This window comes from Kogia breviceps, chromosome 6 (genome assembly GCF_026419965.1).
Source record: "Kogia breviceps isolate mKogBre1 chromosome 6, mKogBre1 haplotype 1, whole genome shotgun sequence".
Lineage (NCBI taxonomy): Eukaryota > Metazoa > Chordata > Mammalia > Artiodactyla > Physeteridae > Kogia > Kogia breviceps.
Genome location: NC_081315.1, coordinates 145,383,403 through 145,410,554, shown reverse-complemented (window position 1 = coordinate 145,410,554; position 27,152 = coordinate 145,383,403). Strand labels below are relative to the sequence as shown.

At 48.1% G+C, this 27,152-nt stretch overlaps 1 protein-coding gene across 3 annotated transcripts in view; it reads left to right on the top strand.

Moving 5' to 3' along the window:
• Positions 1–17,808, top strand: part of FAM193A (family with sequence similarity 193 member A) — a 169,012-nt gene extending 151,204 nt beyond the window's left edge. For all 3 annotated transcript variants that reach the window (XM_059065987.2, XM_067036816.1, XM_059065988.2), the window contains 2 exons: positions 9,418–9,499; positions 17,044–17,808. In XM_059065987.2, the coding sequence (XP_058921970.1) occupies positions 9,418–9,499; positions 17,044–17,137 (176 nt within the window). In that variant the 3' untranslated portion in view covers positions 17,138–17,808. The remainder of the gene's footprint in view (positions 1–9,417; positions 9,500–17,043) is intronic.
• The last annotated feature ends 9,344 nt before the right edge of the window (positions 17,809–27,152 follow it).

Genomic DNA, 27,152 nt, shown 5'->3' with positions numbered 1-27,152 from the left:
TGGTGGTGAGTCTCCTTCTGGGCCGTGGTGCGTGCTCGGCCCGTCTCTCCTCTGCCGGGCTGGCGCCTGACCTGTGCTCACCTGGAGCGTCTCACGGGGAGGCGAGTCCCTTATGCCGTATCACACATTCATCCGCTACTTCCGGCGTCCGCCAACAGCAGTTACTGCCCGGGGGGACTTTTACTGTGCTCTTTGCCCACATCGTGGTGACTCTTCTGATGTTACTCCCGCTCCGTTTCTTACTCAGCGTTCTATACGAAGAGCTCTCCTTCCCATGTATGTTTTTCATTTACTTCATTCTTTATATCAGGGCGGGTTAATGGATTCTTTCTTTATGCTGTAGGTTACAATCCTTTACTAACACTTTATTTCGATGCCCCCAGATTCAGTCGGTGGGAGCCCCCTCTGCGTGGCCCCTGCACCCCGTTGTGCTTTGAGCACTTCTTTGCACAGTTAGATGTCCCGGCTCTGAGAGCCACACCTGGGTGCTGCTGGCGTGTGGTTGACAGGGCCTCGGAAGGGGAGCGTGTGTGTGTATGCGGGCGTGTGTGCACTTCTCGTGCCTCCTCCCCACATCTGTGTCTTTCGGTGTCTAATCTCTGCAGTAAAAACCACCCGTTTGGGCTTCCCTGGTGGCGCAGGGGTTGAGAGTCCGCCTGCCGATGCAGGGGACGCGGGTTCGTGCCCCGGTCCGGGAGGATCCCACGTGCCGCGGAGCGGCTGGGCCCGTGAGCCGTGGCCGCTGCGCCTGCGCGTCCGGAGCCTGTGCTCCGCAACGGGAGGGGCCGCGACAGTGAGAGGCCCGCGTACCGCAAAAAAAAAAAAGAAAACACCCGTTCACCCTGACAACTGCAGTCTGGCTCCGGTGCCACTGCGCTCCCTGCAGCCCCCTCCCCGCGGTCCACAGTGTGTCTCCTTCCTTGTGGTCCTGGGGGGACACACGGGTGGTTTCAGAATTGCCTGCTCCCACCAAGGTGGGAGACTGGCCGGCGCACCTGCCCTCGGTGTGCGTTCAGGGTTCCTTTCTCTCGCCTGAGGGTTGGTAGGTCTCTTCTCCCCCAGAGGACCTAGTGAGGCACGTTTAGTACAGCCACGGGGACTCCTAGGAAATGCATCCGGCTTCCTTTGTTTCTGATTGTATTTATTTTGTTTTGTTTCCCCTCCTTAATCCTGATTTCTTTTTCCCTGTCCCATTCCTACTTAGTTTCTTATTTGCTTTTCTGTTTTTTACACAGAAGGTTGGCATATCAGAGATGCCTTTCCCCGTGGCTTTTCCCCGCACCCTGTGTTCCGAAGGCCTCCAATTGCACCCGCAGCTCTTCCTTGTGGCTTCAGGCACTGAGCGCGCTCCGCTGGACACTGGCCCCGCTCTCGGGGTTTGTAATGAGGCACAGCGGGGCAGAGAGCACGTGCTCTGCGCGGGTGTTTCTGCGGGAGTGCTGGGTCAGAGGTCAGTGCAGGCAGGGCTTGTTGATGTGGCCTGGTCCTCTGACCCTGCATTGCACTCCCAACTCGTCGAGCCCCTGTTTGGCCACAGCCTCACCAAGAGAGTATGTCGTCAGGCTTTGTGACTTGAGCCCCTCTGTTAGGCGCACTTATTCCTGTAGTTTTCACGTGCATTTTTCTCTCATTACAGTGCGGTCATATTTTTAAGGGCTGTTTCTGGATCTCTTTTGTGAATTTTCTATTCCTATCTCTTTCTCATTTTTTAATTGGGCTTTTGGTCTTTTCCTTCCATTTTTTAGGAGCTCTTTATGAATTGGGGATATTGGCATTTTAATCGCATTACATGCGGCAGATGTTCCCGCAGGTCGTTAAGTTGCCTTTGACGATGGTTACAGTGCTTCTTAGCCGCGCACAGGTTTTCTTTTTTACTTTACCGAGTCAGCTCACTTATTTTTTATTGCCTCTGGATTTTAAATAATTGTTAGATATAATTGTTTATACTAACACAAAGGTTAAGGAGGAACGTGCCCAAGTTTTTTTCTAGTATTAGTGTGGTTTCACTTAGCTCCCTGATACGTTTATTTGGAGTTTATTCTTTTGTATCGTGTGATGCATGAATCCAGCTTTATCTTTTACAAATAGTTAACCAGCTGTCCCAACACCAGTTATTAAAAAGCTCATCTTGCCCCAGTGACTCAGGATGCCACCGTGTGGCCTCAGGTCTGTTCTGGAATTTCTCTTCTTTTCCTCTGTGTTCATTCACATGCCATTATTGCATTGAGTTGGCTGCTTTAGAGGTTCTGTACATTTTAGTGACCTACAGGGCTCTTCTCTCCTCATAGCCTTTTTCAGTGTTTTCCTGGCTATTCTTTCATGTTTGTATTCCCGTAAGAACTTTGATATCAGTGTGCGTAGCTCCCTTAAAAAAAAGAAAAAGAAAACCCACCTTGTTGGTTTCTTTATTGGTATCGCATTAAATTTATACGATAATTTAGGGAGGATTGGTGTCTGTGATGTTGTTCGCCCTTCCCAGGAGCGAGGGGATTGTCTCCATTGGTTCACGTCAACTTTATGCCTTTTAGGAGTGTTTTAAATTTTCTCTAATAGGTGTTTCACATTTCTTATTGAGCTTATTCCCAAGTATTTAATCTTCCTTGCTTTTAATTTTGATGGAGTGTCTTCTACAATCATACCTTCTAACTCTGTCCGTCCGGTGCAGTAGCCAGTCACATGTCACCCCTGAGCACCAAAGTGTGGAATGTCCCAATTGAGGGGGTTGTGAGGGTAAAAACATAACCAGATGTTGAAAACCTAGTATGAAGGGAAAAAAAAGGAATGTAAAATGACTCAGTACATATATATATTTTGGGTGGGGGGCGGGGTGGCGCTGCACTGGGTCTTCATTGCTGCACGGGCTTTCTCTAGTTCAGGCGAGCGGGGGCTACTCTTCATTGTAGCGCGTGGGCTTCTCATTGAGGTGGCTCCTCTTGTTGCGGAGCATGGGCTCTAGGCATGCGGGCTTCAGTAGTTACAGCGCATGGGCTCAGTAGTTGTGGCACACAGGCTTAGTTGCTCCGCGGCATGTGGGATCTTCCTGGACCAGGGATTGAACCCGTGTCCCCTGCATTGGATTCCTTTTTTTTTTTTTTATTATTTTATTTTAATATCTGTATTGGAGTATAATTGCTTTACAATGCTGTGTTAGTGTCTGCTGTACAACAAAGTGAATCAGCTCTACATATCCATATATCCCCGTATCCCCTCCCTCTTGAGCCACCCTCCCTATCCCACCCCTCTAGGTGGTCACCCAGCACTGAGCTGATCTCCCTGTGCTGTGCAGCAGCTTCCCATTAGCTCTCTGTTTTACATTTGGTAATGTGTATATATGTCAGTGCTACTCTCTCACTTCGGCCCAGCTTTCCCCCGCCCCCCACCCCGTGTCCTCAAGTCCCTTCTCTACATCTGCGTCTTTATTGTTGTCCTGCCCCTAGGTTCATCAGGACCGTTTCTTTTTTAGATTCCATATATGTGTTAGCATACGGTATTTGTTTTTCTCTTTCTGACCTACTTCACTCTGTGGGACAGACTCTAGGTCCATCCACCTCATTACAAATAATTCAGTTTCGTTCCTTTTTATGGCTGATACTCCACTGTATGTATGTGCCACATCCTCTCTATCCGTCTGTCTGTCGATGGACACTTAGGTTGCTTCCGTGTCCTGGTTATTGTAAATGGTGCTGCAGTGAACATTGTGGTACATGTGTCTTTGTGAATTATGGTTTTCTCTGGGTATATGCCCAGGAGTGGGACTGGACTGCTGGGTCGTATGGTACTTCTATTTTTAGTTTTTTTAAGGAACCTGCATACTGTTCTCCGTAGTGGCTCTATCAATTGACATTCCCACCAACCGTGCGGGAGGGTTCCCTTTTTCCCCACACCCTCTCCAGCGTTTACTGTTTGTAGATTTTCTGAGGATGGCCATTCTGACCGGTGTGGGGTGGTACCTCATCGTGGTCGTGATTTGCATTTTTCTGATGATTAGTGACGTTGAGCATCTCTGCATGTGTTTGTTGGCTGTCTGTATGTCTACTTTGGAGAAATGTCTGTTTAGGTCTTCCGTGGCAGGTGGATTCTTAACCATTGCGCCACCCGGGAAGTCCCAGTATAATTTTTTACATTGATAACATATTGAAATGATAATCTTCTGGACATAGTTAATTAAGTAAAGTATATATTACTAAAATTAATTTCACTTGTTCCTTTTTAATTTTTTCATTGTGGCTACTACAGAGTCTTAAATTATGTATGTGGCTCATGTTGTATTTCTGTTGGATAGCGCTCCTGTCACTGGTCATTTGTGTATATGACAGCTGTTGCTTTCTGTATGTTAACTTTATATCTCCCACCTTAGCAGATTATCTCCTTGTTTGAGTCTTATCGTTGATTCTCTGGGTTTTCCCAGGTACTCTATCATCTATTTGCAAATAGAGAAAGCTTGACTTCTCCTTTTCCAATTCCTGTGCTTCTTGTTTTCTCTTGTTTAATTGCATCATTCTTGAACTTAATGGAAACGCCTGGTGTTTATACATTAAGATTCTGGCTTTAGGGTGAGGTTTATATATTTTATCATGTCAAGAAAATATCCAACAATTCCTATTTTTCTTGAGTATTTTATCAGGAATGAGTGTTGAATTTTGTCAAAGGTTTTCTAGTATCTACGGAGATTAAACAATTTTTCTTCTTAGACCTATTATACTTCATAAAGAATTAGGAAGCTTTTTCTGTTTGTTTTTCATTTTCAGTATTCTAGAGCAGTTCACCTTCCACTGGGACTATTTAGCCTTTAATGATTTGATAGGAATCTCCTGTGCAGCCCCCAGGCCCAGTGCTTTTTTGTGGGGTAGTTTCCTGATGGTATTCTCTCATCCTCTATGGTAATTGGTCTATTTAAGTATTTCTTTCTTCACTGAGGTTAATTTTGCTAAACTGTATTTCCGTAGTAAATTATCTTTTCAGCCAGTTTTCCAGCTTATTTACATAGATGTCTGCAAAGTACAAACTTTTTAATTAATTAATTTATTTATTTAATTTTGGCTGTTTTGGGGTCTTCGTTTCTGTGCGAGAACTTTCTCCAGTTGCTGCGAGCGGGGGCCACTCTTCATCACGGTGCGCGGGCCTCTCACTGCTGTGGCCTCACCCGTTGCAGAGCACAGGCTCCAGACGCGCAGTAGTTGCAGCTCACGGGCTCAGTTGCTCTGCGGCACGTGGGATCTTCCCGGACCGGGGCTCGAACCTGTGTCGCCTGCATTGGCAGGCGGATTCTTAACCACTGCGCCACCAGGGAAGCCTGAGTACATACTTTTAAAAAAATTTCTTTCAGTGGTTATTTTCCCTCTTGTCATTTCTTATTTTGTATGTTTGTGCTTTCTTTTCCCCTATTCTATTTGACTCAGTTAGTTAAAGTTAATAGTTTATCTATATAATATTTTCAAAAGCCAGGCTCTTGATTTATCAATTAGGTATATACTGTTGTTTTTTTTTCTCTGCCTCATTAATTTCTATTTTTATCTTTTTTTCCTGTGCTTCCTTTTGTTTTACTTCATTGTTCTTTCCAACTTTTTGATTTGGGAATTGAGTTCATTTCTTTTCATTCCTTCATTTTTACTGGTCAAAGTATTTAGCACCTTGAATTTTCTCTGATCATTCCTTTAAATATATCCCACAGTGTATGATAACGTTTCCGTTTGGTTTCTTTTTTAGAAATATAGTAATTTCCATGTGGTTTTCTTTTCCCCTTTCACGCAATAGTTTAATAGGTGGCTTTTAGGTTTCCAGGTGGGAGAGCCTTATGTTAATAATTTCTAGGTTCTGTACACTGTGATCCGAGAGTATTGTTTGTAATATTTCTGCTTCATGCAACCTCCTGGTATTTTCTTTGTGACTAGTTTTTGTGACTGCTCTGTGTTCACTTGAAATACAGGTGTTTTTTCTCTTTTATCATGGTATTAAACTAAATATATATTTATATCCATGATATATCTTTGAGTTAGGTTTAGGTCTTCTGTAGCCTTTCTTGTTTTTTGTCCTCTTGACATATATTCTGTTATTTATTATTGAGTTTCTGTGTTTTCTTGCATTTCCTGTAGTTTTGCTTTATAAAGGTGGTTTCTTTGGTACATACTCCTAACTAATTCCTTATATTGAATTGTGGTTTTTATTGTTTAGAAATGTCCTTTTTGTTGTGTTTCCCACTTTTGGCTCGAATTCTCCTTTGCCTAAGATGGTGACTGCTGCCCCTTCTCTCTGTTTCTGTTTGCCTGAGGGGGGGGCACCTTTGTCCTCATCCCTTCATTTCTGGCCTATCTGAGTCACTTGGTTTTAGATCATTCCCTTGCATACAGCCGAGACACCTCAGTCCTGCTGTGTGAGCCACGTTGACAGTCTTATCTACAGGTGAGGTGAGCCCATTTCCATGTATTGATAGGACAACCCTGACATTATTTTGTAATTATTAGATCAATTTTTTAATACATACATATGTTATGTGTGTGTGTGTGTGTGTGTGTGTGTGTGTGTGTATATATTTTTTTTTGGCCGTGCTGGGTCTTAGTTGTGGCCTGTGGGTTCTTTAGTTGTGGCATGAGCACTCTTAGTTGTGGCATGCGTGCGGGATCTAGTTCCCTGACCGGGGATCAAACCTGGGCCCCCTGCATTGGGAGCGTGGAATCTTAGCCACTGTGCCACCAGGGAAGTCCTCTGTTTTATATTTTATATTCACTGATTCTCTCTCTGTGTGAGATGTTTGCCTTTCTTTCTGTATATCCGTGGTGTTGAGGAACGTTTGTGACTTTGTACCGTTGCTGCCCCTGCACTTACAGCTCTAGTGGCCCGTCCCTGCCCCAGATGGGGGCCTACGGCACCACTTACCGCCTGGGGGACAGCGGTGCGCTGGCCCCGTTTTCTCTACTCTGCCCTCTTCTGCGCTCCTTTCTCTTCCCGTTTTTCAGCTGCGTTGGTTTCTGCTTTGTCAGAGTGCATCGTGTTTGTGGGTTTGCAGGTGAAGACGTTAGGTGCCCGCGTTGGTCCTCGTGTAGAGGCCACACGTCCTCAAGTAGGGGTCAGGGGCACAGCGTCCTCCAAGCTCTGGCGAAGCAAACTGTTTCCTGTGGTCTGAACAGTGAACAGACAGCCTGACGGGTATGACATTCTTCAGGTCGCTCTTTCTTTCCACCTGGTTAATAACAGTTTTGTTGTGAAAAATGTCTGTCTGATGCTGAACCTGGTTATAGTTCCGGCCCATTTTTTTCTTGTGCCGAGATTTTTAATACCGGTTATCGGTTCTAATTAGAGGAGTATTAGAAATCACTGTATAATGAGAGCCCTCCCAGCAGACGTGTCTGCTCTGTGTCTGCTTCTGTGGTTGAACCAACTCCTCTTCTAGAACGTTTTTATGGAAGAACTGCAGTTCGGCATTTCTCAGACTTCACCTCCTTTGCATCTGTGAACACTCCTGGCCCACCTCACCTGTCCTCGCGCCTCGCTGCCTCCTTGACCGGGGTCAGCCGGTGGGCCCCAGGAGACGCCTGTGGGAGGTGTGCGGCGGAGGCCTGATGGACGGTCCCCGTGGCTGGGGAGGAGCGCGTTGTGAGGGTGACTCGTTCGGGCTGGCGGCCTGGACCAGGGAGCCCGGGCGGGGCCGGGGGGGCGGCCCAGAAGCCGAAGCAGTGGGATGGAGACAGGCGTCTGCAGCTGTCGACGAGGAACGAGCCCAACCTGGCGACGGGGGGACAGGAGGGACCTGGGCGTGAGGAAGGGGGTGGGGGGAGGCTCACTTCTAGGTCACCGTCAGAAAGGGAGCGGCTGCAGCGGATCACAGCAGCTGCGCTGGGGGTCCGCTGCATGAAGGGCGGAGGTACAGAGGCGGTGGCGCTATGGACGAGCCACCCGTGAAGGAGGTCTGGGGCCGGGGTGGTTTGGTGGTGTTGGTATCCAGGTGTGGCTGAAACCACAGGGACACAGCGGGGGTGGGGGGGAGTCGAGGAAGACCCAGGCGGGAGGGGCCGTGGTCACGCAGGGGGGCACGCGGGGGCTCCTCGGTGGCCGCGGCGTTGCCGTGAGCTGGCGGATGTGAAGGCGCTCTGCGTGGTGCTGGGCGTCGTCAGCAGTGTTAGCTGCCGGCATGCAGGTAAACCGCAGCTTCCTTACGCTGCTGTGCAGGTGCCCGGTGATGGGAGGAGAGGGAGGGGGTCCTTTACTGAAGGTTCCGAAAAATTGTCCCACGCTAAGGTGGGGACAGGGAGTGGAGACTGGCTTTAACAGAGCACTGTCGGTGGTCTGCACTCGTCCGCGGGTGGAGCCGGGTGCTGTGCGTACACCGCCAGCGCCCCCCAGCACCCAGCTGTGCACGGATGGAGCCTCTGAGCGCCTGGCAGGTACCGAACAGGGGGGGCCGAGCAGAAGAGGGAATTAAAGCCCTCAGAGGGGCCGAGGCTCCCCCATCAGTCGTCTCCCTGCTGTAGCCTATTTTCAGAGAGGGTTGCTCAACTGCAAAATGAAATATAGCCTTGCGTTTGGTAGGCACAACCGGAAAAGCTTTTTTTGTGTGGTACGCGGGCCTCTCACTGCTGTGGCCTCTCCCGTTGCGGAGCACAGGCTCCGGACGCGCAGGCTCAGCAGCCACGGCTCACGGGCCCAGCCGCTCCGCGGCACGTGGGATCCTCCCGGACCGGGGCACGAACCCGCGTCCCCCGCATCGGCAGGCGGACTCTCAACCACGGCGCCACCGGGAAAGCCCCGGAAAAGCTTTTTGATGAAGTCTCTGGATGTTGCTTGGATAAACTGAATGCCTAAAAGAGCCGTCTTCCTCCAGAGGCTGACATCTGGGTCCTGGGTACAGACACGTCCGCGGCGTCTGTTGACAGCCGTGCCCCTGCTCCCCCTCCCAACCACCCCCCCTCCAGCCCTCCCTCCAGCGGGGCCTTGGGGCAGACAGCCTCTGTCTTCTCAAGGGCTCTCCCGGTGGCGGCAGCAGGTATGTCTCTTCTCCCGGGCCTGAAGCAGTGGTTCCTTCACTCAGCACAGGAGTTCGCTAATTCCAGGTGACCTGTATGTTCCCAAGTGCATGAGAGAGGTCTGCCCACCTGTGGCCATTTGCAAAATCTCAATTTTTATTTTTTAATTTAAAAAAAATTTTATTAGACAAGTTCTCACTTTCTTTCTTTTTTTTTTTGGCCGCACCCCACGGCATGTGGGATCTTAGTTCTCCGAGCAGGGATGGAACCCACGTCCCCTGCATTGGAAGCACGGAGTCTTAACCACTGGACCGCCTGGGAAGTCCCATGCAAAATCTCATTTTAGAAAAGATGTTTAGTTTGTGAACTTGTTGAAATTAAGTAAAACCAAATGCTTTGCTCTGTCCCGCTAAGATGGCCTGCCGTTGAGTTGACTTGCCTCTTTTCTTTCATCTTACAGATGATGTCTTTCTGCCTAAAGATATCGACCTAGACAGTGTGGACATGGACGAGACAGAGAGGGAAGTGGAATATTTCAAAAGGTAATTGTTAGGAGTGTGGTCCGGAAAAGGGATGGTTTCGTGGTTACCGTGCATGACCCTCCCATGTAGCACAGCCGCTTGTCCTGGACAGACGTTGTGTCAGCTAGCTAAGCAGCCCGGCTCTTTTGTAGCATTCTAGCACGTGAAGGCCTGCCGTGCACATCCCACCCACACCCCGAGCACACACGAACTAGCCTTCTCGCCCACACTCTCACACTTCATTCGCTCCTCCCTTCCCATGTGTGTAAAGACTGGTTTATGGCAGCATATCTCAGAGTGGTCCTGGACCCGCAGCATCACCTAGGAACTTGGGACCCAACATCTGTGTCCTCACAAGCCTCCCAGCTGATCTTTATATGTGCTGGCATTGGAACACTGTGAGATGGCCTGCTTTTAAGGAGAAAAGTAACATTTTGGGTAATTTATTCAGGTTTCCTTAGTACATGTTTAATAATATTTTTCGTAATATGTTCAATAATATCTACAATGTGAGTCATGGCAAGAAAATTTTTCTTTCAAGTGCCTTGTTCTCTCTTTGGAAGTACTTTAATCTCTTTGTTTCAGAAAGCACGCACACATATACTCACACACTCACAAAAGCAGTTTGCAGTACAAAAAGTCATTAATTCATATCTGAAGTATTGTAAAATTCTAAATGTTTCTTAAAATTATATATATTTATAATGTGTCTGTGTGTGTGTATTTTTAAATCTTAGCAGATGGTACAGCATTTGCTAAAGTTAAGCCTTCATAGTAAAAACCCTTAACTAAGATGAGAAGGGCCTCTCCTAAACATGGTGAAGGGTGTCCATAAGATCAGTAGATGTTACATACATCATGGTGAAACATCACAAGGCCATTCCTTGAGATTAAAAAAATAATGACAGTGATGCCCCTTATCATAACTTGCATTTCTAAAGAAACAAAAAGAAACAAAGGGATACGGATTCGAATGAAGAAGTGGAATCGTCATTCTCAGATGATATGAATGTGTTTGTACAAAGTCCGAAAGAATCTGTAGCTAAATTACTTGAATTATTTTTTTTAATTGATTGATTGATTGATTGATTTGGCTGCATTGGGTCTTAGTCGCGGCCTGCGGGATCTTTGCTGTGGTGAGTGGGCTCTTCATTGTGGAGCGCGGGCTTCTCTCTAGTGGTATGTGCGGGCTCAGTAGTTGTGGCATGTGGGCTTAGTTGCCCTGAGGCATGTAGGATCTTAGTTCCCCAGCCAGGGATTGAACCCGCGTCTCCTGAATTGGAAGGTGGATTCTTAACCACTGGACCACCAAGGAAGTCCCCAATTTTTAAAAAAATATTTATTTATTGACCTATTTATTTATTTGGCTGTGTTGGGTCTTAGTTGTGGCACGCAGGATCTTCGTTTTGGCATGCAGGATCTATCGTTGCAGCGCGCAGGCTCTCTAGTTGTGGCACACAGGCTCAGTAGTTGTCTCATGCGGTCTCTAGTTGTGGTGCATAGGCTCTAGAGTGCGTGGGCTTAGTTGCCCCGTGGCATGTGGGATCTAGCTCCCCAACCAGGGATCAAACCCACATCCCCTGCATTGGAAGGAGGATTCTTAACCCCTGGACCACCAAGGAGATCCCAAAATTACTTGAATTATTAACACAGTTTGCCCTGAAGCTGGATTCTGGGGAGCAGGGGATAGAATAGGGGCATTTCTTGGATGTAGGCAAAGCTTTGGAGGAATATTTTCCCAAGGTAGATGTACAGGATTCACACACCTTAAAATCATGCGTGACCTTATAAACAAAGATTATCGAACACCCAAGACCTAGGAACAACAATAAAAATCTAGAAATGAAAAAAAAGAATTATTAAAGTCAAGACCTCAGTAGATAGATACCTGATAAAGAGATTAGACACTGCTGAAGAGGGAATTAATGAACTGGAAGATATATCTGGAAGATGTACCCAGAATGTACCAAAATATAAGGAAAACAGAAAATGTGAAAGAGGGCTTCAGAGACACGGAGGAGTGGCTAAGTCTGACATACACGTGACGGAAGCCCCTCTGAGAGAGAATGGAGGCCACAGAAAAGCAGGGTTTAAAGAGATAAGCTGCCTGAGGATTTTGCAGAACTAATGGGAAATTTGAATCTATAAATTCAAAAGCACAATGTATACCGGTAGGATAAACAAACAAAAATCCATTTCTAGACATAGCATATGAAACCAGGGGCCATGGAGTGATATTTACAGTGTTGAAAGAAGATTGTCAGTCTATAATTATGTATCCCACAAAACTATTCTTTCCCATAATAAAGAAAAACTGTAGGAGCTTGCTACAAAGAGACCTGTTTTAAAAGGAAACATCTAAAATTATACTTTAAGAAAAAGGACATTGGGAATTCCCTGGTGGTCCAGTGGTTAGGATTCCATGCTTCCACTGCAGGAGACGTGGGTTCGATCTTGCAAGCTGCGCAGCGTGCCCCCCCCCCCAAAAAAAAAAGAAGAAAGAAAAGAAAAAGGAAATTGATCTCAGAAGATCACTCTAACATACACAGGAAGGAATGAAAAACAGCCTGGTAAATCTAGGTAAATGTCTAACTGACATTATGTTTGAAGGAACCTCAGCACTGAACAGCAGTTGTATGTCAGTCAAGTGTGAAATAATCAGAGCTGAGTATCCTGAAGTCCTCTGTTGCTCAGGTAGTTAACATTCAGACTTTAAGCTAAACGGGCAGGACACAGTTTCAAGAGCAAGCATTAAAAGAACAGAAATAGGGTGTATAAAGTGCTAATCAGTAGAAGGAAAAAAAATCAAATCAAAAAGAGAAAAAATAATGTAGAAGAAGTACAATATTTTAAAAGATGACAGACACAAGTCCAGTTGTGTCAGTAACCATGATAGACAGTAAACAGACAAAATTAAAAGTAGTTTGTCAGCTTGTATTAAATTTAAAAATATATATATATATATGTGTATATATGTATATATACTGTTTACAAGAACATACCTAAACTATAATGAAAAGAAAGGTGGAAATAAAGAGAAAGGAAAAAGGAAACTGTTACAGTTGTTATTCTCAGAGGAAGTATATTTTAACACAAGGGATAGATGAAGTTTGCTACATAATGATAAAATGTTTAATTTGTCAGGAAGAAATAGGAATTTTAAACACAAGTACTTCATGAAATAGCCTCAAGATACAAAAAGCAATTTGGGCTTCACAGAGAATCAAACAAATCCACCATCCTGGTGGGAGATCTCAGACCATTTCTCTGCGTCCTGATTGACTTGAGCAGCCCCAGCCCCCCTGTGAAGATGTGGAAGGTCAGCACAGCTTGGCTGCCAAGCTTAGTCTAATGGGTGTAGGTGAAACCCTGCACCCAGGAACAGAGAGCTGAGTTCTTACACGCGTGGGGCCACCCACAGAAACGGGATATGTGCTGGGCCACAGAAAGCAAGGCTCAAACATGTCAAAGGAGGATGTATAACTTGTGTTCTCTGACCACAACATGTTGAAGTTGCATATTTACAATAGGTGCCTTTTAAGTCCCTAAATATTTGGAAATCTGGAATTGTGTAAGTTTAAATGACTCATGGGTCAAGTAAGAAACCACAGTGGACATTTTAAAATATATAGAACTAAAAGATAAGGAAAATATTGCATGTGAAAACCTGTGGAATGCAGAAAAGGTTTTTGCTCATGGGTGTGGAGAAAAGGGACCCCTCCTGCACTGTTGGTGGGAATGTAAATTGGTACAGCAACTGGAGAGCAGTATGGAGGTGTTCCTCAAAAAACTAAAAATAGAGCTACCGTATGACCCAGCAATCCCACTGCTGGGCATCTATCCGGAAAAAACTGTAATTCAAAAAGATACATGCACCCTTATGTTCGTAATGGCACTGTTTACAGTAGCCAAGACAGGGAAACAAACTAAATGTCCATCGACAGATGAATGGATAAAGAAGATGTGGTACATATGTATATTCAATGTAATATGACTCAGCCATAAAAAAAGGAACGAAATTATGCCATTTGCAGCAACATGGATGCAACTAGAGATGATCATACTAAGTCAAGTAAGTCAGACAGAGAAAGACAAATACCATGTGATATCACTTATATGTGGAATCTACAATATGACACAGATGAACTTACCTACGAAACAGAAACAGACTCCCAGACATAGAGAACAGACTTGTGGTTGCCAAGCGGGAGGGGGGTTGGGGGAGGGATGGAGGGGGAGTTTGGGGTTAGCAGATGTGAGCTATTATATAGAGAATGGATAAACAACAAGGTCCTACTGTAGAGCACAGGGAACTATATTCAATACCCTATGATAAACCACAATGGAAAAGAATACATACATATATATATATATATACACACACACGTACATATGTATATAAAACTGAGTCACTTCGCTGTACAGCAGAAATTAACACCACATTATAAATCAACTGTACTTCAAGAAAATTTTTAAAAAAAGAAAAGGTTTGCCCTTGGGAGCACTTCCACTGAAGCCTTAAATGCTGGAGTTAAGTATTAAAAACCTGAACGTTAATGAGTTTAGGATTTATTTGAGAAATTAGGAAAACAGCAATAGAATAAACTCAAAGAAGGTGAAACAAAGGAGATAATACATAAGAGCAATAAGGAAATAGGAAACAAAGAGAAGATCATCAAAGCCAAAATTTGATTCTTTGAAAACATTAAATAAATAAACCTTTGAGAGACTGACAGTCAAGAAAAGTAGAAAAAAGACACCCCAAATACCATAATTAGATGGAAGAAGAAACAGAATGTCGATAATTATCAAAGTTGGATGGTGGCTCTGTTCATGTTACCATTCTCTGCTTTTGGGTGTGTTTGAAATTCTCTGTGATATGAAGGGTTTCTTTGATTTTGTGAGTACGTAAGTGAAAAGGAGGACATAACTCCAGAGACTGGGAGCAACTTTACAACAATTAACTTTAAAACTTAAATATACACAAACCCAATAGAAGAATAGCGTGAATGGTCCGGTAACTGTTAGGTTAAAGCAGCAGTTCTGAGTCTTCCCAGTGAGAAAACTACATTCTGACAGCTTCACAGAGAATTAATTGTCCAAGACTTTCAAAGAACGATTACTCGGTCTTGTAGATTCTACCAGAGAATTGATATGAGAGCGCAGGAGCACGCTCCCCATTTTGTTTTATGAGAGAAGTAAAATGTTGATACCAAAATCTGCCAAAAACAATACCAGAAAAAAATGGGAAATTACACATTTGTTTCTCTCATGAATATTAGGTGCAAAAATCATCACGAAAATATTCCCATGCTAAATCCAACAGTGCACAGTATTTTCAGAGAGCAGCTTGTTACCCAACCACCTTACCCCAGGATTGAATGCAGGGAGTTTCTGATGTTAGGAAATCCGCAGTGTTATCTGGCACATTAACATCGGGGGGGCGGGGGAACCTTTGCTAAAATCTTAGCGCCCATTTATAACTAATTTTTTTTAAATAGTAAGCAATAGAAGAAGATATCTTTAAGCTTAAAAAAAGGAATTTACCAAAAGGGGAAGGAGAAAGAAGAGAAAAGAAAGCTACATGAAACGTTTTCCAAAACGGGAAAGATGTGGAAGCACGGGCACAACAAAGCCGCCCTCTTACTTCCTCTTCCGGTCAAGCCCAAGCCGTGGTTCCCGCCAGCGCTGTCAGACAGACAAGAAGTTAAAGGCATAAGGCGTGGAAAGGAGGAAGCGAAATCTCATTTTACAGATGATCGAATTGTCTTCGTCGGAAATTACGGAAGAAAACGTAGGACAGTTCGGCAAGAGCCTGGCTGTAGGATAAGGGTACAGAAGTTATTTTTCTCTACGCCATCAATAATTCAAAAATGTAGTTTACGTGAAGACAGCACTTATCACGGCAGCAAGGTCTGTGCAGTTTCCATGAATAAATCTAGTAGGCGTTGCGCAAGCCTCGTGCCCAGGAGGCAGTGAGACTTCACGGAAGAGCACTGAAGGACCCGGGTCACACAGGTCCTTCCTGTTCATTCGTAGGATTAGTGCCTTTGAGCTCAGTGAATTTTAACGAAGTGAGCACATCCAGGTAACCACCACCCGGCCATGGTGTGCATTATCAGCACCCAGAAGACTACTTCACACGTCCCCAGTCATTAACCTGCACCCCCAGAGTAAAGAGGATCTTTCACCATACGTTAGTTTTGCTTTTTTTTTTTTTTGTGGTACGCAGACCTCTCACTGTCGCGGCCCCTCCCGTTGCGGCACGTGGGATCCTCCCGGACCGGGGCGCGAACCCGCGTCCCCTGCATCGGCAGGCGGACTCTCCACCACTGCGCCACCAGGGAAGCCGTGTGTTGGGTTTCTTGACCTGGGAGGGTGGGTACCCAGGCTTTTGCCTTAGAGTTTACCTGTCCTTGCGTGTTCTGTACACGGGTATGTAAGTATGCGTGACCCAGTCCACAGTCGGCAGTACGGAGGCCTGATGGGAGGGGGTGTCCAGAGTGGAGCCAGGGTCCAGGGAGGACGCAGACCGGGTCTCCTGGGCCCCGTGGAGGAGACCTTGCTTTGGTTCGGGCTGCAGCTCTTCTCTGAGCGGCTTGGAGCAGGGACGTGGTTGGTGCTTCCGAGCGTTCTGGCTGTGGCGTGAAGGGTGGGGACACACACGTGCTGATGCAGAGACAGTGGAGGAGGAGGTGGAAGCTTCCAGAAGGTTTAAACGGTAACAAACACCACTAGGACTTGGGGTTGACCAGCTGTGTCCAGGGAAAGAGAGTTTGGATCCTGGGAGACGGCGCAGCCCTTCGCCGAGGGGCAGGGTGGCCGGGGGCTTCACCTACCTGGACACAGTCCTCCAGGCACACAGCACCGACGCCTGGTTCGGGTTCGGCGATTTAACTATAGCTGAAGCAAAAACACTCCATTTCACCTGCTGCACGAGTGACCACAATACCGTCTTCTAGTCTGACCCCAATTCCTGCCACCCACGCTAGTGCTGGAAGGGTGAGAATTTCAGAAATTAGGCAAAAGTAAAGGCTTTTGAAAGAAAGTGTTCTTCCCTTCATTTAATACGGAACTCGGCCGTCACTGCCTGGGGAGCAGCGGGCAGCACGCACTTGGTGCTCCAGAGCCAGAGGGCGAGGCTGCACTGGCCTTGGAGGCCTGTGGGCATTCCTGTGCACCCAACCTGCCCCTGGGGGCGGGGGCGGGGGCTGGGGGGGGGCAGGCAGTGTTGTAACTGTGTCTCATCCAAATTCCTGTTTCACATCACACTCACTGTGACCTCGTGGATAAATGAGGGCAGGCTGGTGGCCGTGGGCAGAGCCTGGCTGGGACGGGCAGCTTCCCGAAGAACGAGAGAAAAGGACACAAAGCCCCAGAGATGTCCAGGGTGCTGGCCAGTGTCCTGAAGGTGGGACCCTGTTCCTCCGGCAGCAAGGCGTGGGGAGACGGTGGACACCAGCGGGGTCCCGCACACCGAGCCCCGTTGGGTGCTGGGCTTCACCGGCCGCATCCTGGCTGTGGGCCTCTTCCTGCCGTGACCGTTGGGCTTCTTCTCTCCGCAGGTTCTGTTTGGATTCCGCTAGGCAGACCCGACAGAGACTGTCCATCAACTGGTCCAATTTCAGCTTGAAAAAAGCCACCTTTGCTGCCCACTGAACGAGGGCCGCCTGGAGAGGGACACGTGGGCAGTGGGCCGGGCCGGAGCTGCCGTGCCTGCCCCGGGCTGTGCGGGAGGGCCGCCGCACCCGAGCCCCTCCCGACCGAGAACTTGCTGCTCGACCCGCGTTGTTAGCTCGTGTGCGTGTAGTCTGTGAGTGAGCCGCCTTGACCGTAGCTCTGCCGTCGGATCGGAACAGTAGCTCTGCCACCTTTTCCACCGGCGCGGCCTCGGAGGCCTGGGCCGCGGCCGGACGGGTTCGCATCCCCACGTGGCCCGTTGCCTCTGTGTCTCGCCCTGTCCCGCCACCTGTCCTGCCGGGGTGTCGCTGCGCTCAGCTCTGTGTGCCCTGCGTCCCACCCGAGGCGGCCGGGCGGGGCAGGGCGGGGCAGGGCTCTCCGTTCTCCTCCACAATCTACTGTTTAAGAGTGTACACGTCGCGCTGTCCGTGTCTGATCCCCCTGACTTGTAGCCAGCTTGTGTAAGATCCCCTGCAGAATGAGAAAGTTCAGAAACAAAACACCCACCCAGTACTCACACCATCAAGTCTGTTAGAGTGTTCGGCTGTATTAACACGGAGGCCTGCCTGGCTACTTTTTTAACATATTGTTAAGTAATATTAAAATCATGTCTTTCTTTTTGAAAGATGGAATACATTAGTACAGCAGGAGGCCTCGTCTGGTTGCTTTGTGATGGGCTGTGGCGGGGAGGGGGCGGGCAAGCTGATGGCTGGGCCCCCGAGGGGACCCTGGGCCCCGGCCCTGGAGCACCTGGAGGGTCGCCGGCGGCGGCAGCTCGCGACTCCCGGTGCCCTCACCGTCCTCCGTCCAGCAGGTCACCCAGGCCTTCGCGTGCCCAGGACAGAGCCCAGCCAGGGACTCAGCACTGTCGGTGGGCCACGGTGGTAAGTGCCAGGAGGACAGCAGGGGTGTGGAGAAGGGGCTGGGGGGGCCAGCAGAGGGGAGTGGGGAGTGGGCTGGGCTTCCACACGGCCTTGTAGGCAGGTGCCCCCACCCAGTCTCGGGGGGTGGGGGGAGGGTGATCTCTGATAGAGCAGTGGGGAACTACAGATATTTAATCGGGCATAAGCTGGCAGCCCTGTGCTAATGGTGTTTAAAGTGAACGTAAGGAGTCCCGGCGTGGTCCCTTTCTTCCGAGCCGCCGTCAGTCTGCAGAGAGCTGGCGCGGAGCTGCCGCCTGGTTGCGGCCTAGCTTCCACTCGCCCCCTAGAACACTCCACGGCTCCCAGCCCCTGGGTGAAGCTGCCTCTGTGCACGGACAAGGATGTGGCTTGTCCCTGAGGGAAGGGGAGCGGCGAGGGGGTGCTTCTGTGCGGAGACGTGCCGGCCTGGCTCCTAGCCTGAGGGGGTGAGCAGGACTGGCCGGCGGCGTTACTCTGACGGCTGGACCCACAGGGCCTCCTGGCAGACGGGACGCAGGTAGGAGGAGGAGGGGCAAGGAGGACCCCAGGGCTGTGGCCTGAGCGCTGGGAAGGGTGGGCTGCGGTCCCCGGAGGGGACCCGTCTGCAGTGCCCGTCAGGAGCCCGTGAAACGCTCATGAGCCTGTGTATACGGGAGCAGGGTTCGAGCCCCGGAACCAGACGTCAAGAGCAGGTGAGGACGAGGGCAGCCTGGAGGCCGTGGGGAGGGAGAGACTGGCCACGTGGCTCTGCTGCTGAGGTGACCTTGGCCGGCGCCCGGGGGAGGCTGGTTTTCAGGAGGGCGGGGGAGGGGCAGCAGACAGCGGGGCCGTGGGGTCAAGAGGCCGGCTCGTTTTTCTGTTTTTCCGGGTGACGGGGTGATCCAGCAAAGGAAGAGACTTTGAGGCCGGGCCGGGACCCCAAGCCCGGGGCTCGGGGCTGGGCTCATTCCCGCCGGCTGAGGCTGGGCGCTTGGTGGGAGCACAGGCAGGGCCAGGGAGCAGACCCTGGGACGAGCCCAGGCTGGACCCGCTAAGGGGAGCTGCCCACCCGCTCGGGCCCCGAGAGCCGCCTCTGCCCATCCCCGTTCTCCCGGGAATGGTCTTGGGGCCTCCGCTTCCCCGCCTGCCCCGTGGGCCGCGTTGGCTGCCGAGAGCTACGGGTTCCCCGCTGTGAGGCGAGCCGTGGTGACGGGAGCCTCGTGTGCCCCGGCACCGAGCACCGCCCGCCCCGCCCCGCGCGGCTCCTGAGGGGCCCCTGCCGCCTCCGCCTGGTTCCGAGCCGGCACGCTTGGCCCCTCAGACCTCCCGGCCTCTCTCCTTGCCGGGAACGCGCTTCCCGAGTCCCCCGGAAACTCCCCCCAACCTGCAGGACCCAACCCTGATGTTCCTTTGGATCACTCCTCAGGGGGCACCTCAGGAGCCAGAGAGGATGGATTCAGGCCCCAGTCAAGGGTTCTGGTGACTTGTTACCTGTGGCCGAGGTGTGAGCCGGGTCCTCACCCCGGTCCGTACATTGACGGACGGGGACACCAAAGCCCCAGGCGAGCCCCTCAGATTCCCGATGGGGTCACTCCTCGACCTGGGGCTCAGCCTCTGGGGGAGCCTCTTCAGATCACGTTGATAAGTAATCTTACGATGAAATAACCGTAGCTAAAAAAACAGCAAAATGTTCTTTTATTGAAGTTTGCCTACATACTCAGGCCATTAAAAAATGAAAATGTTACGGTACCAGCAAGGATTGATACTTATCAATTTCATTACTATATTTTTTAAAAGGAGAAGAAAAAAACCCACAGTTCATACTGTTTCACTGTTTTAAACACAAAACCTCCAAGTCGTCACAGAGAATGATGGGACGGAAGTGACCTTCTGCTGCTTCATCTTGACAGTCACAGGCGATCACTGTCCGGTTTGGATCCACTACGAAACGTTAAGAGTAAACAGCACTGCGGGGGGGGAGACACGAAGCACGGAGGAGATTTCAGACAGCTCCGGGCCGTGAAGAACTTACTGTCAAGACGGGTCACGTCGCTGAGCGCGTGGAGCCAGCTGGGTCCTGGGAGCCCCGGCTGGTCTTCGGTGGAGGATGTGGTGTCGTCTGGAGAGCGAGAGCCACGTGCCTGGACTATTAAGCTCAGCAGCAGCGTCTGTGGAGGAGGAGTTGCTACAGACCCCGTCCTCCTGCTGTTAACAACTGCGAAACCGAGAAGTTTTCTTAACGGTGTTCTTGGGCGTTGGAACAGAGGCAGCACGTGGCAGTGTTTCCTGAGTGAAGGGCAGGAAACAAGGTGAGCCTCCGAGGGCCCCAGCTTCCGGCCTGGAGGCAGCTCCCAGCAGGGCTGCCGAGCAGAGGAAGCAGAGGCCAGCACGTGGGGTGGCTGGAGTGTGGGAGGCAGAGGTGCAGACAGGAGGGCGCTGCACTTGGAGCGCTCCGCGGGTCTGCAGAGAATCCCCTGGGATCTACTCATCTGTGCACGTGGCGTAGCGTTCCAAAAATCCCGGGGAAAGTTTCCACCAACCAGGGTGGAGAGACCTGGTGATACACGGGTGTTGGCGCGGAGTCCTCAGAAGGGTCTCAGCTCGGCAGTGGGGTTCTGTTACCCCAGTATGGGATCTAAAGCTAAATGCAAGCCTCAGAAGGATCAAACTGATCCTAAGTAACTTAACTGCCCGCTAGAACAAAGTCCAACATACTTCTAAAAGAAATACAAAACCATCCCACACTAAACAAAGTAAAATTCAAAATGTTGGAATCCAGGCAAAAAATCAGCAGGCCATCCGAAGAAGAAGGAAAATATAAACCATAAATTGGAAGAAATATCAAACAAGCAATAATAGAAATAGAACCAAAGACGGTGAATTTGCAGGCAAGAACTTTAAAATGACCATTACAAATCTTATGACTGTGCTGAACGATATAAAGGAAAACATGAACAAGATGGAGAACTGGAAGATGTAAAAAAGATCCAAATCCAAAGGACAAAAGATACAATATCTAAAATGAAAAATACTACAACAGCAGATTAGAAACTCTGGAAGAAAATACCTGTGACCTTGATGGCATATAAATAGAAACTACCAGAAATGAAGTACTGAGAGAAAAGAGACTGGGGGAAAAAATGACCTGTGGGGAGGGAACTCCCTGGCAGTCCAGTGCTTAGGACTCTAAGTTTCCACTGCAGGGGTACGGGTTCGATCCCTGGTCGGGGAACTAAGATCTCGTGTGCCGTGCGGTGCAGCCAAAAAATCGAAAAGACCGGTGGGACCGTATCAGGCATTCTAACACACGTAACTGGAGTCCCAAGAAATGGGTGGGGGGGGGGAGTACTCATTTTAAAATCAGTTTGTCATAGAGGCCTCCTGGGATTGTGACGGAGATTGTACTGAGCCTATGGATCAACTTGGGAAGAACTGACTTCTTAAAGACTACTGAGTTCCCAGTCTATGAACATGGTATCTTTTCATTTATTTGTGTGCTCTTGAATTTCTCTCAACAGTATTTTGCAGCTCTTATTGTAAAGGTTTTGTACACTTCTGATAATTTTTTTCTAAGCACTTTACGTTTTTGACATCACCTAAGTAGAGTTATGCGTTGGTTTCCTGGGGCTCCCATAAACAAAGTGCCACAACCCAGGTGGCTTAGCAATCTATCCTCTCAGTTCTGGAGGACATAAATCCACGATCCAGGTGTCAGCAGAACTGGTTCCTTCTAGAGGTTGTGGGGGAAAATTTCTCTGTGCCTCACTCCTGGCTTCTGGTGGTCACGGGCAGTCCTTGCTTTTTATACGTTCACCACTGCAATCTCTGCCTCTGTCTTCACACGGTGTTCTCACCTGTGTCTGTCTCTTGTCCTTTTCTTATAAGAACACCAGTCACTGGGTGTGGGGCCCACTCTTATCCAGCAGGACATCACCTGAGATTATACCTGCAAAGACCCTATTTCCAGATGAGGTCACATTCACATATTCTGGGTATTAGGACTTCAGCCTTTTTTTTTTTTTTTTTTTTTTTTTTTTTTTTGTGGTATGCGGGCCTCACTGTTGTGGCCTCTCCCGTTGCGGAGCACAGGCTCCAGACGTGCAGGCTCAGCGGCCACGGCTCACGGGCCCAGCCACTCCGCGGCATGTGGGATCTTCCCGGACCGGGGCACGAACCCGTGTCCCCTGCATCGGCAGGCGGACTCTCAACCACTGCGCCACCAGGGAAGCCCTCAGCATCTTTTTGGTTAACATGTCTTTTGGGGGAGACACAATTCAACCCACAACAGGTTTACAAATTTGCTTTTCCAATTGTTGCAGATATACAGGAATACAGTAGATGTTTCGTACATTGTCTTTGTACCTTGAGATGGTCAACTTGACTTACTGGTTCTAAGCTTTTTTCTTAAGATCCCCTAGGGATCTTCCATATCCACAGTCTGTCATCTGTGAATAGCGATAGTTTGATGTTTTTCTCTTCCAATTTTTCTGTCCCTTTTTCCCTTTTATTGCCTTACCACACTGGCTATCTCCTGTACAATGTGGAATTGCAGCAACAAGAGTGAACACCTTGGGGCGTCCCTGGTGGCGCAATGGTTAAGAATCCGCCTGCCAATGCAGGGCACACGGGTTCGAGCCCTGGTCCGGGAAGATCCCACATGCCGCGGAGCAACGAAGCCCATGAGCCACGGCCGCTGAGCCTGCGCTCTAGAGCCCACGAGCCACAACTACTGAGCCCGTGTGCCACAACTACTGAGCCTGCGCTCTAGAGCCGGCGAGCCACAACTACTGAAGCCCACACGCCTAGAGCCTGAGCACCGCAGCGAAAAGTAGCCCCCGCTCGCCGCAACTGGACAAAAGCCCACACGCAGCAACGAAGACTCGACGCAGCCAAAAATAAATAAAAATTTTAAAAAGTGAACACCTTGCCTTGATGGGATTCAGCAGGGGCAGCACTCAGTATTTCATCATCATGTAGAAAGTTGGCCATAGGTCTTTTGGACACATACCTTGATCAGGTTGAGGAGATCCCTTCTATTCCTAGTTCGCTCAGTGTTACCACGAGTGGGTATTAAATCGTGTCATATGCTTTTTCTGCTTCTGTTGAGATGATCCTATGGTTTCTCCTCCGGTGAATTAGTTTTGTGGGTTTTGTTTGTTTTTGTTGTATGTCAACCAATCCTGTATTCCTGTAATAAAAATTCCACTTGGTTATACTGTATTATCCATTTTATATTGCTGGATTCAATTTGTTAGTATTTTATTTAGGATTTTCGCCTCTATGTTCATGAGAGAGAGAGTGGTCTGTCATTTTCTTTCTTGCCTTGTCCTTCTCGGGTTTTGGTGTCATAAAATGAGATGGGGAGACATTCCCACTTTGTTTCCTGAGTGTAAGATTGGTATATCTTTCTTAGATGTTTGGAAGAATTCACCAGTGAAGTCATCTGAGACTCATTTTCTTTGTGAAAAGATTTTTAATGACAGATTCTGTTTAATGGGCATAGAGCTATTCGGGTTTTCTATTATGTCAGTTTTAGTAAGTGGTGTGTTTCAAGGATTTTATCCATTTCATCTAAGTCGTCAAATTTATCAGCTTTATAAATATCTTTTCAATATCTTGGAGATCTACAGTGATGCCCACCTTTCATTCCTAATAATTAGCAATTTGTTTTCTATTCTTCATCAGTCATGCTGTGGGTTTATCAGTTTTATTACTATTTAAAAGAACTAACTCTTGGCATTGTTGATTTTTCTCTGCTTTCCATTTCATTGATTCTGCTCTTTTATCTCCTTCCATTTTCTTTGGGTTTAATTTGCAGTTCTTTTTATTTTTAAAATTTTGTTATTTGGCTGTGTTGGGTCTTTGTTGTGGCGCACGGGCTTAGTTGCCCCACAGCATGTGGCTGGCATCTTGGCTCCCTGACCAGGGATCGAACCTGCGTCCCCTGCATTAGAAGGTGAATTCTTAACCATTGGACCACCAAGGAAGCCCCTAACTTGCAGTTCTTTTCCTAGCCTCTTGTGATGAGCACTTGGATCACTGAAGTCCAGCCTCTCTTCATTTCTACCATACGCCTTTGGAGCTAATACATTCCCCCTAATCACTGCTTTGGCTGCATTCCATAATTTGTAGCAAGTTGTATTTTCGTTTTCCACTCAGTTCAAAATACTTTCTAATCTCCTTTGTGTTTATTTTTCCCATGGATCATTTAGAACTCTGTCGGGAATTTAGTAGTTATCTTTCTGTTATTGAGTTTTTTTTTAATTTCACTGTGGTCAGTGATCATGAATTCAGTGATTAGGTTCTTTGGAGTATGTTGTGACTTGATTTATGGTCCACAGATTTGTCTCTTTGGGAAGCATTCCATGTACACCTGAAAAGAATTATAGTTAACTTCCATTGGGTGTAATTTAGGTTCTACATATGAAATTAGGCCAAGTAGATAGGTTAAATCTTCTGTATCCTTACTGACTTTTTTCCCTGCTTCTATCAGTTACTGAGAAAGGTATGTTAAAATCTCTCAACGATGATTATGCATTTGTCTAGTTCTTTTGCTTTATATTATTAGCTCTACACAAATTTAGGTATATTGTATATTCCTGATAAATTCACCCTTTTATCATTATGCAGTTGCTCTTTATTTCTGGTAATATTTTTTGTCTTAAAAGTCCACTGTGTCTGATAATCACTCTCATTTTCTTGGTTAATGTTGGCATGGTGTGTCTTATATTTAAAGTGTATCTTTTCTAATGAGCACACCGGTGAGACTTTCATTTTCATCCAGTATGAAAATCACTGTCTTTCAGTCAGAGTGTTTGGTCCGTTTATTTTTATTAACATCTTTATTGGAATATAATTCTTCTACAATGCTGTGTTAGTTTCTGCCATATAACAAGGTGAATCAGCTATACGTGTATCCCCATATCTCCTCCCTCTTGCGTCTCCCACCCTCCCTATCCCACCATCCATTTATTTTTTTTTTTTTTTTTTTTTTTTTTTTTTTTTTTTTTTTTTTTTTTTTTTTTGCGGTACGCGGGCCTTTCACTGCTGTGGCCTCTCCCGCTGCAGAGCACAGGCTCCGGACGCGCAGGCTCAGCGGCCATGGCTCACGGGCCCCGCCGCTCCGCGGCATGTGGGATCTTCCCGGACCGGGGCACGAACCCGCGTCCCCTGCATCGGCAGGCGGACTCTCAACCACTGCGCCACCAGGGAAGCCCCATCCATTTATTTTTAATGTAGTTACGGATACAGTTGGTTAAGTCTACCATCTTCCAGCTGCTTTCTCTTTGCCTCGTCTCTCCTTTATCCTTTTGGTTCTCCTAACTTGTCTTGCTTTGGATTAATAAAAACATTATTTTTCTGTCCTATTAACTTTCTAATTAGATATTTTCATTACTTTAGTGGTTACCCTAGAGATTGTTTCCTTAGTTCATTAGTCCACCACTGTTCAACACAAAAACCTTACACTTGTGTAAGTTCATTAAACACTCCCATCCCTCACCTAGAAAGTTCTTGTGGTCACATTTGCATGTTTTAAAACCCTCAAGACATTGTTTTTTGTTTTTTGGGGTTTTTTGCTGCCTTGGGGTCTTTGTTGATGCGCGCAGGCTTTCCCTAGTTGAGGCGAGCAGGGGCCACTCGTGGTTGCGGTGCGCGGGCTTCTCATCGCAGTGTCTTCTCGTTGCGGAGCACAGGCTCTAGGCGCACAGGCTTCAGTAGTTGTGGCACGCAGACTCAGTAACTGTGGTTCATGGGCTCTAGAGCGCAGGCTCAGTAGTTGTGGCGCACAGGCTTAGTTGCTCCGCGGCATGTGGGATCTTCCCAGACCAGGGCTCAAACCCGTGTCCCCTGCATCGGCAGGCAGATTCTTAACCACTGCGCCACCAGGGAAGCCCAACATTATTGTTTTAAACAGTCAATAGTCATTGAAATCTACCCATTCCCATGCTCTTTTTTTAAAAAAAAAATTTATTTGGTTGCGCCAAGTCTAAGTCACGGGCTCCTTAGTTGCGGCACGTGGGCTCCTTAGTTGTGGCATGCGAACTCTTAGTTTCAGCATGCATGTGGGATCTAGTTCCCTGACCCAGGCCCCCTACGTTGGAAGCGCGGGGTCTTCGCCACTGCGTGAGCAGGGACGTCCCCATTCCCGTGTTCTTCATTCCCTTCTATGTTTGTTTTTATCCAGAATCATTTCCCTCTAGCCTGAGTAATTTCCATAGTATACTTTTTTCTTGTCGTACAATCTGCTGGATATAAATTTTTGTTAGCTTGTATTTGTGTGAATATATCTTTGTGTGTGTGTGTGAATATATCTTCATTATGCCTTTTTTTCCATATGTCTAGTATTTTTTACTGTATATTGGACTGTGGTTAATATGGTACAAGGTCCTGGCTCTGAAGAAAGCCGGATTTTGTTCCAACAGGCCAGTGAATTACTGGTTGGCTGCCTGGAAGAGCAGGGCTGTTTTGTTTTGGCCCTAAGATGTCAACTTTACTCCTAAAATGTGGCCCTTCGAGGGTTTCAAAGGAAAACCAAGGTTTTCCAGCCCCTCTAACCCCAAGGGACTCAACTTCAGAAGTGCCGCCCTACAGTGGACAGCCGCTGGGAGCTCTGCTCAGCACACGCTGCCTTCCAGCCGCTGTTCCTGCCTCGGGACTCTTGGAGCCCTACGCCAAGCTTGCACAGCTCAGGGGTCAGCCAAGGATTTGAGGGCTCCCCCTCTTCTGCAGCTCCCTTCTCTCCGGAGGTCCCCATCTATTTCCAAACTCCTCCAACTCCTCAGGACAGTGAGACAGAGGCTTCCTGTGACGTTCTAGCACCCACGCCGCACGGACTGACAACTGGAGGAGGACTGACTTCGCCAGCGGAGAGGGGGACAGCACACGCACCCCATGCTGGCCCTTCACCGTGCCAGCAGCTCCTCCACATGCTGGGAAGTAGGACGTGGGCTCAGGAGCCAGATGGCCTGGGTTTACACGCTAGCTGTGTCCCCTGCTACCGTGACCTTGGGCAAGTGACCTTACCCCTCTGTGCCTCACCTTCCACGCCTGTGTTCAGGACGATGGGCAGAAGTACTTACCTCCTGCGACTGTCCTGAGGGTTCACTTGGGTC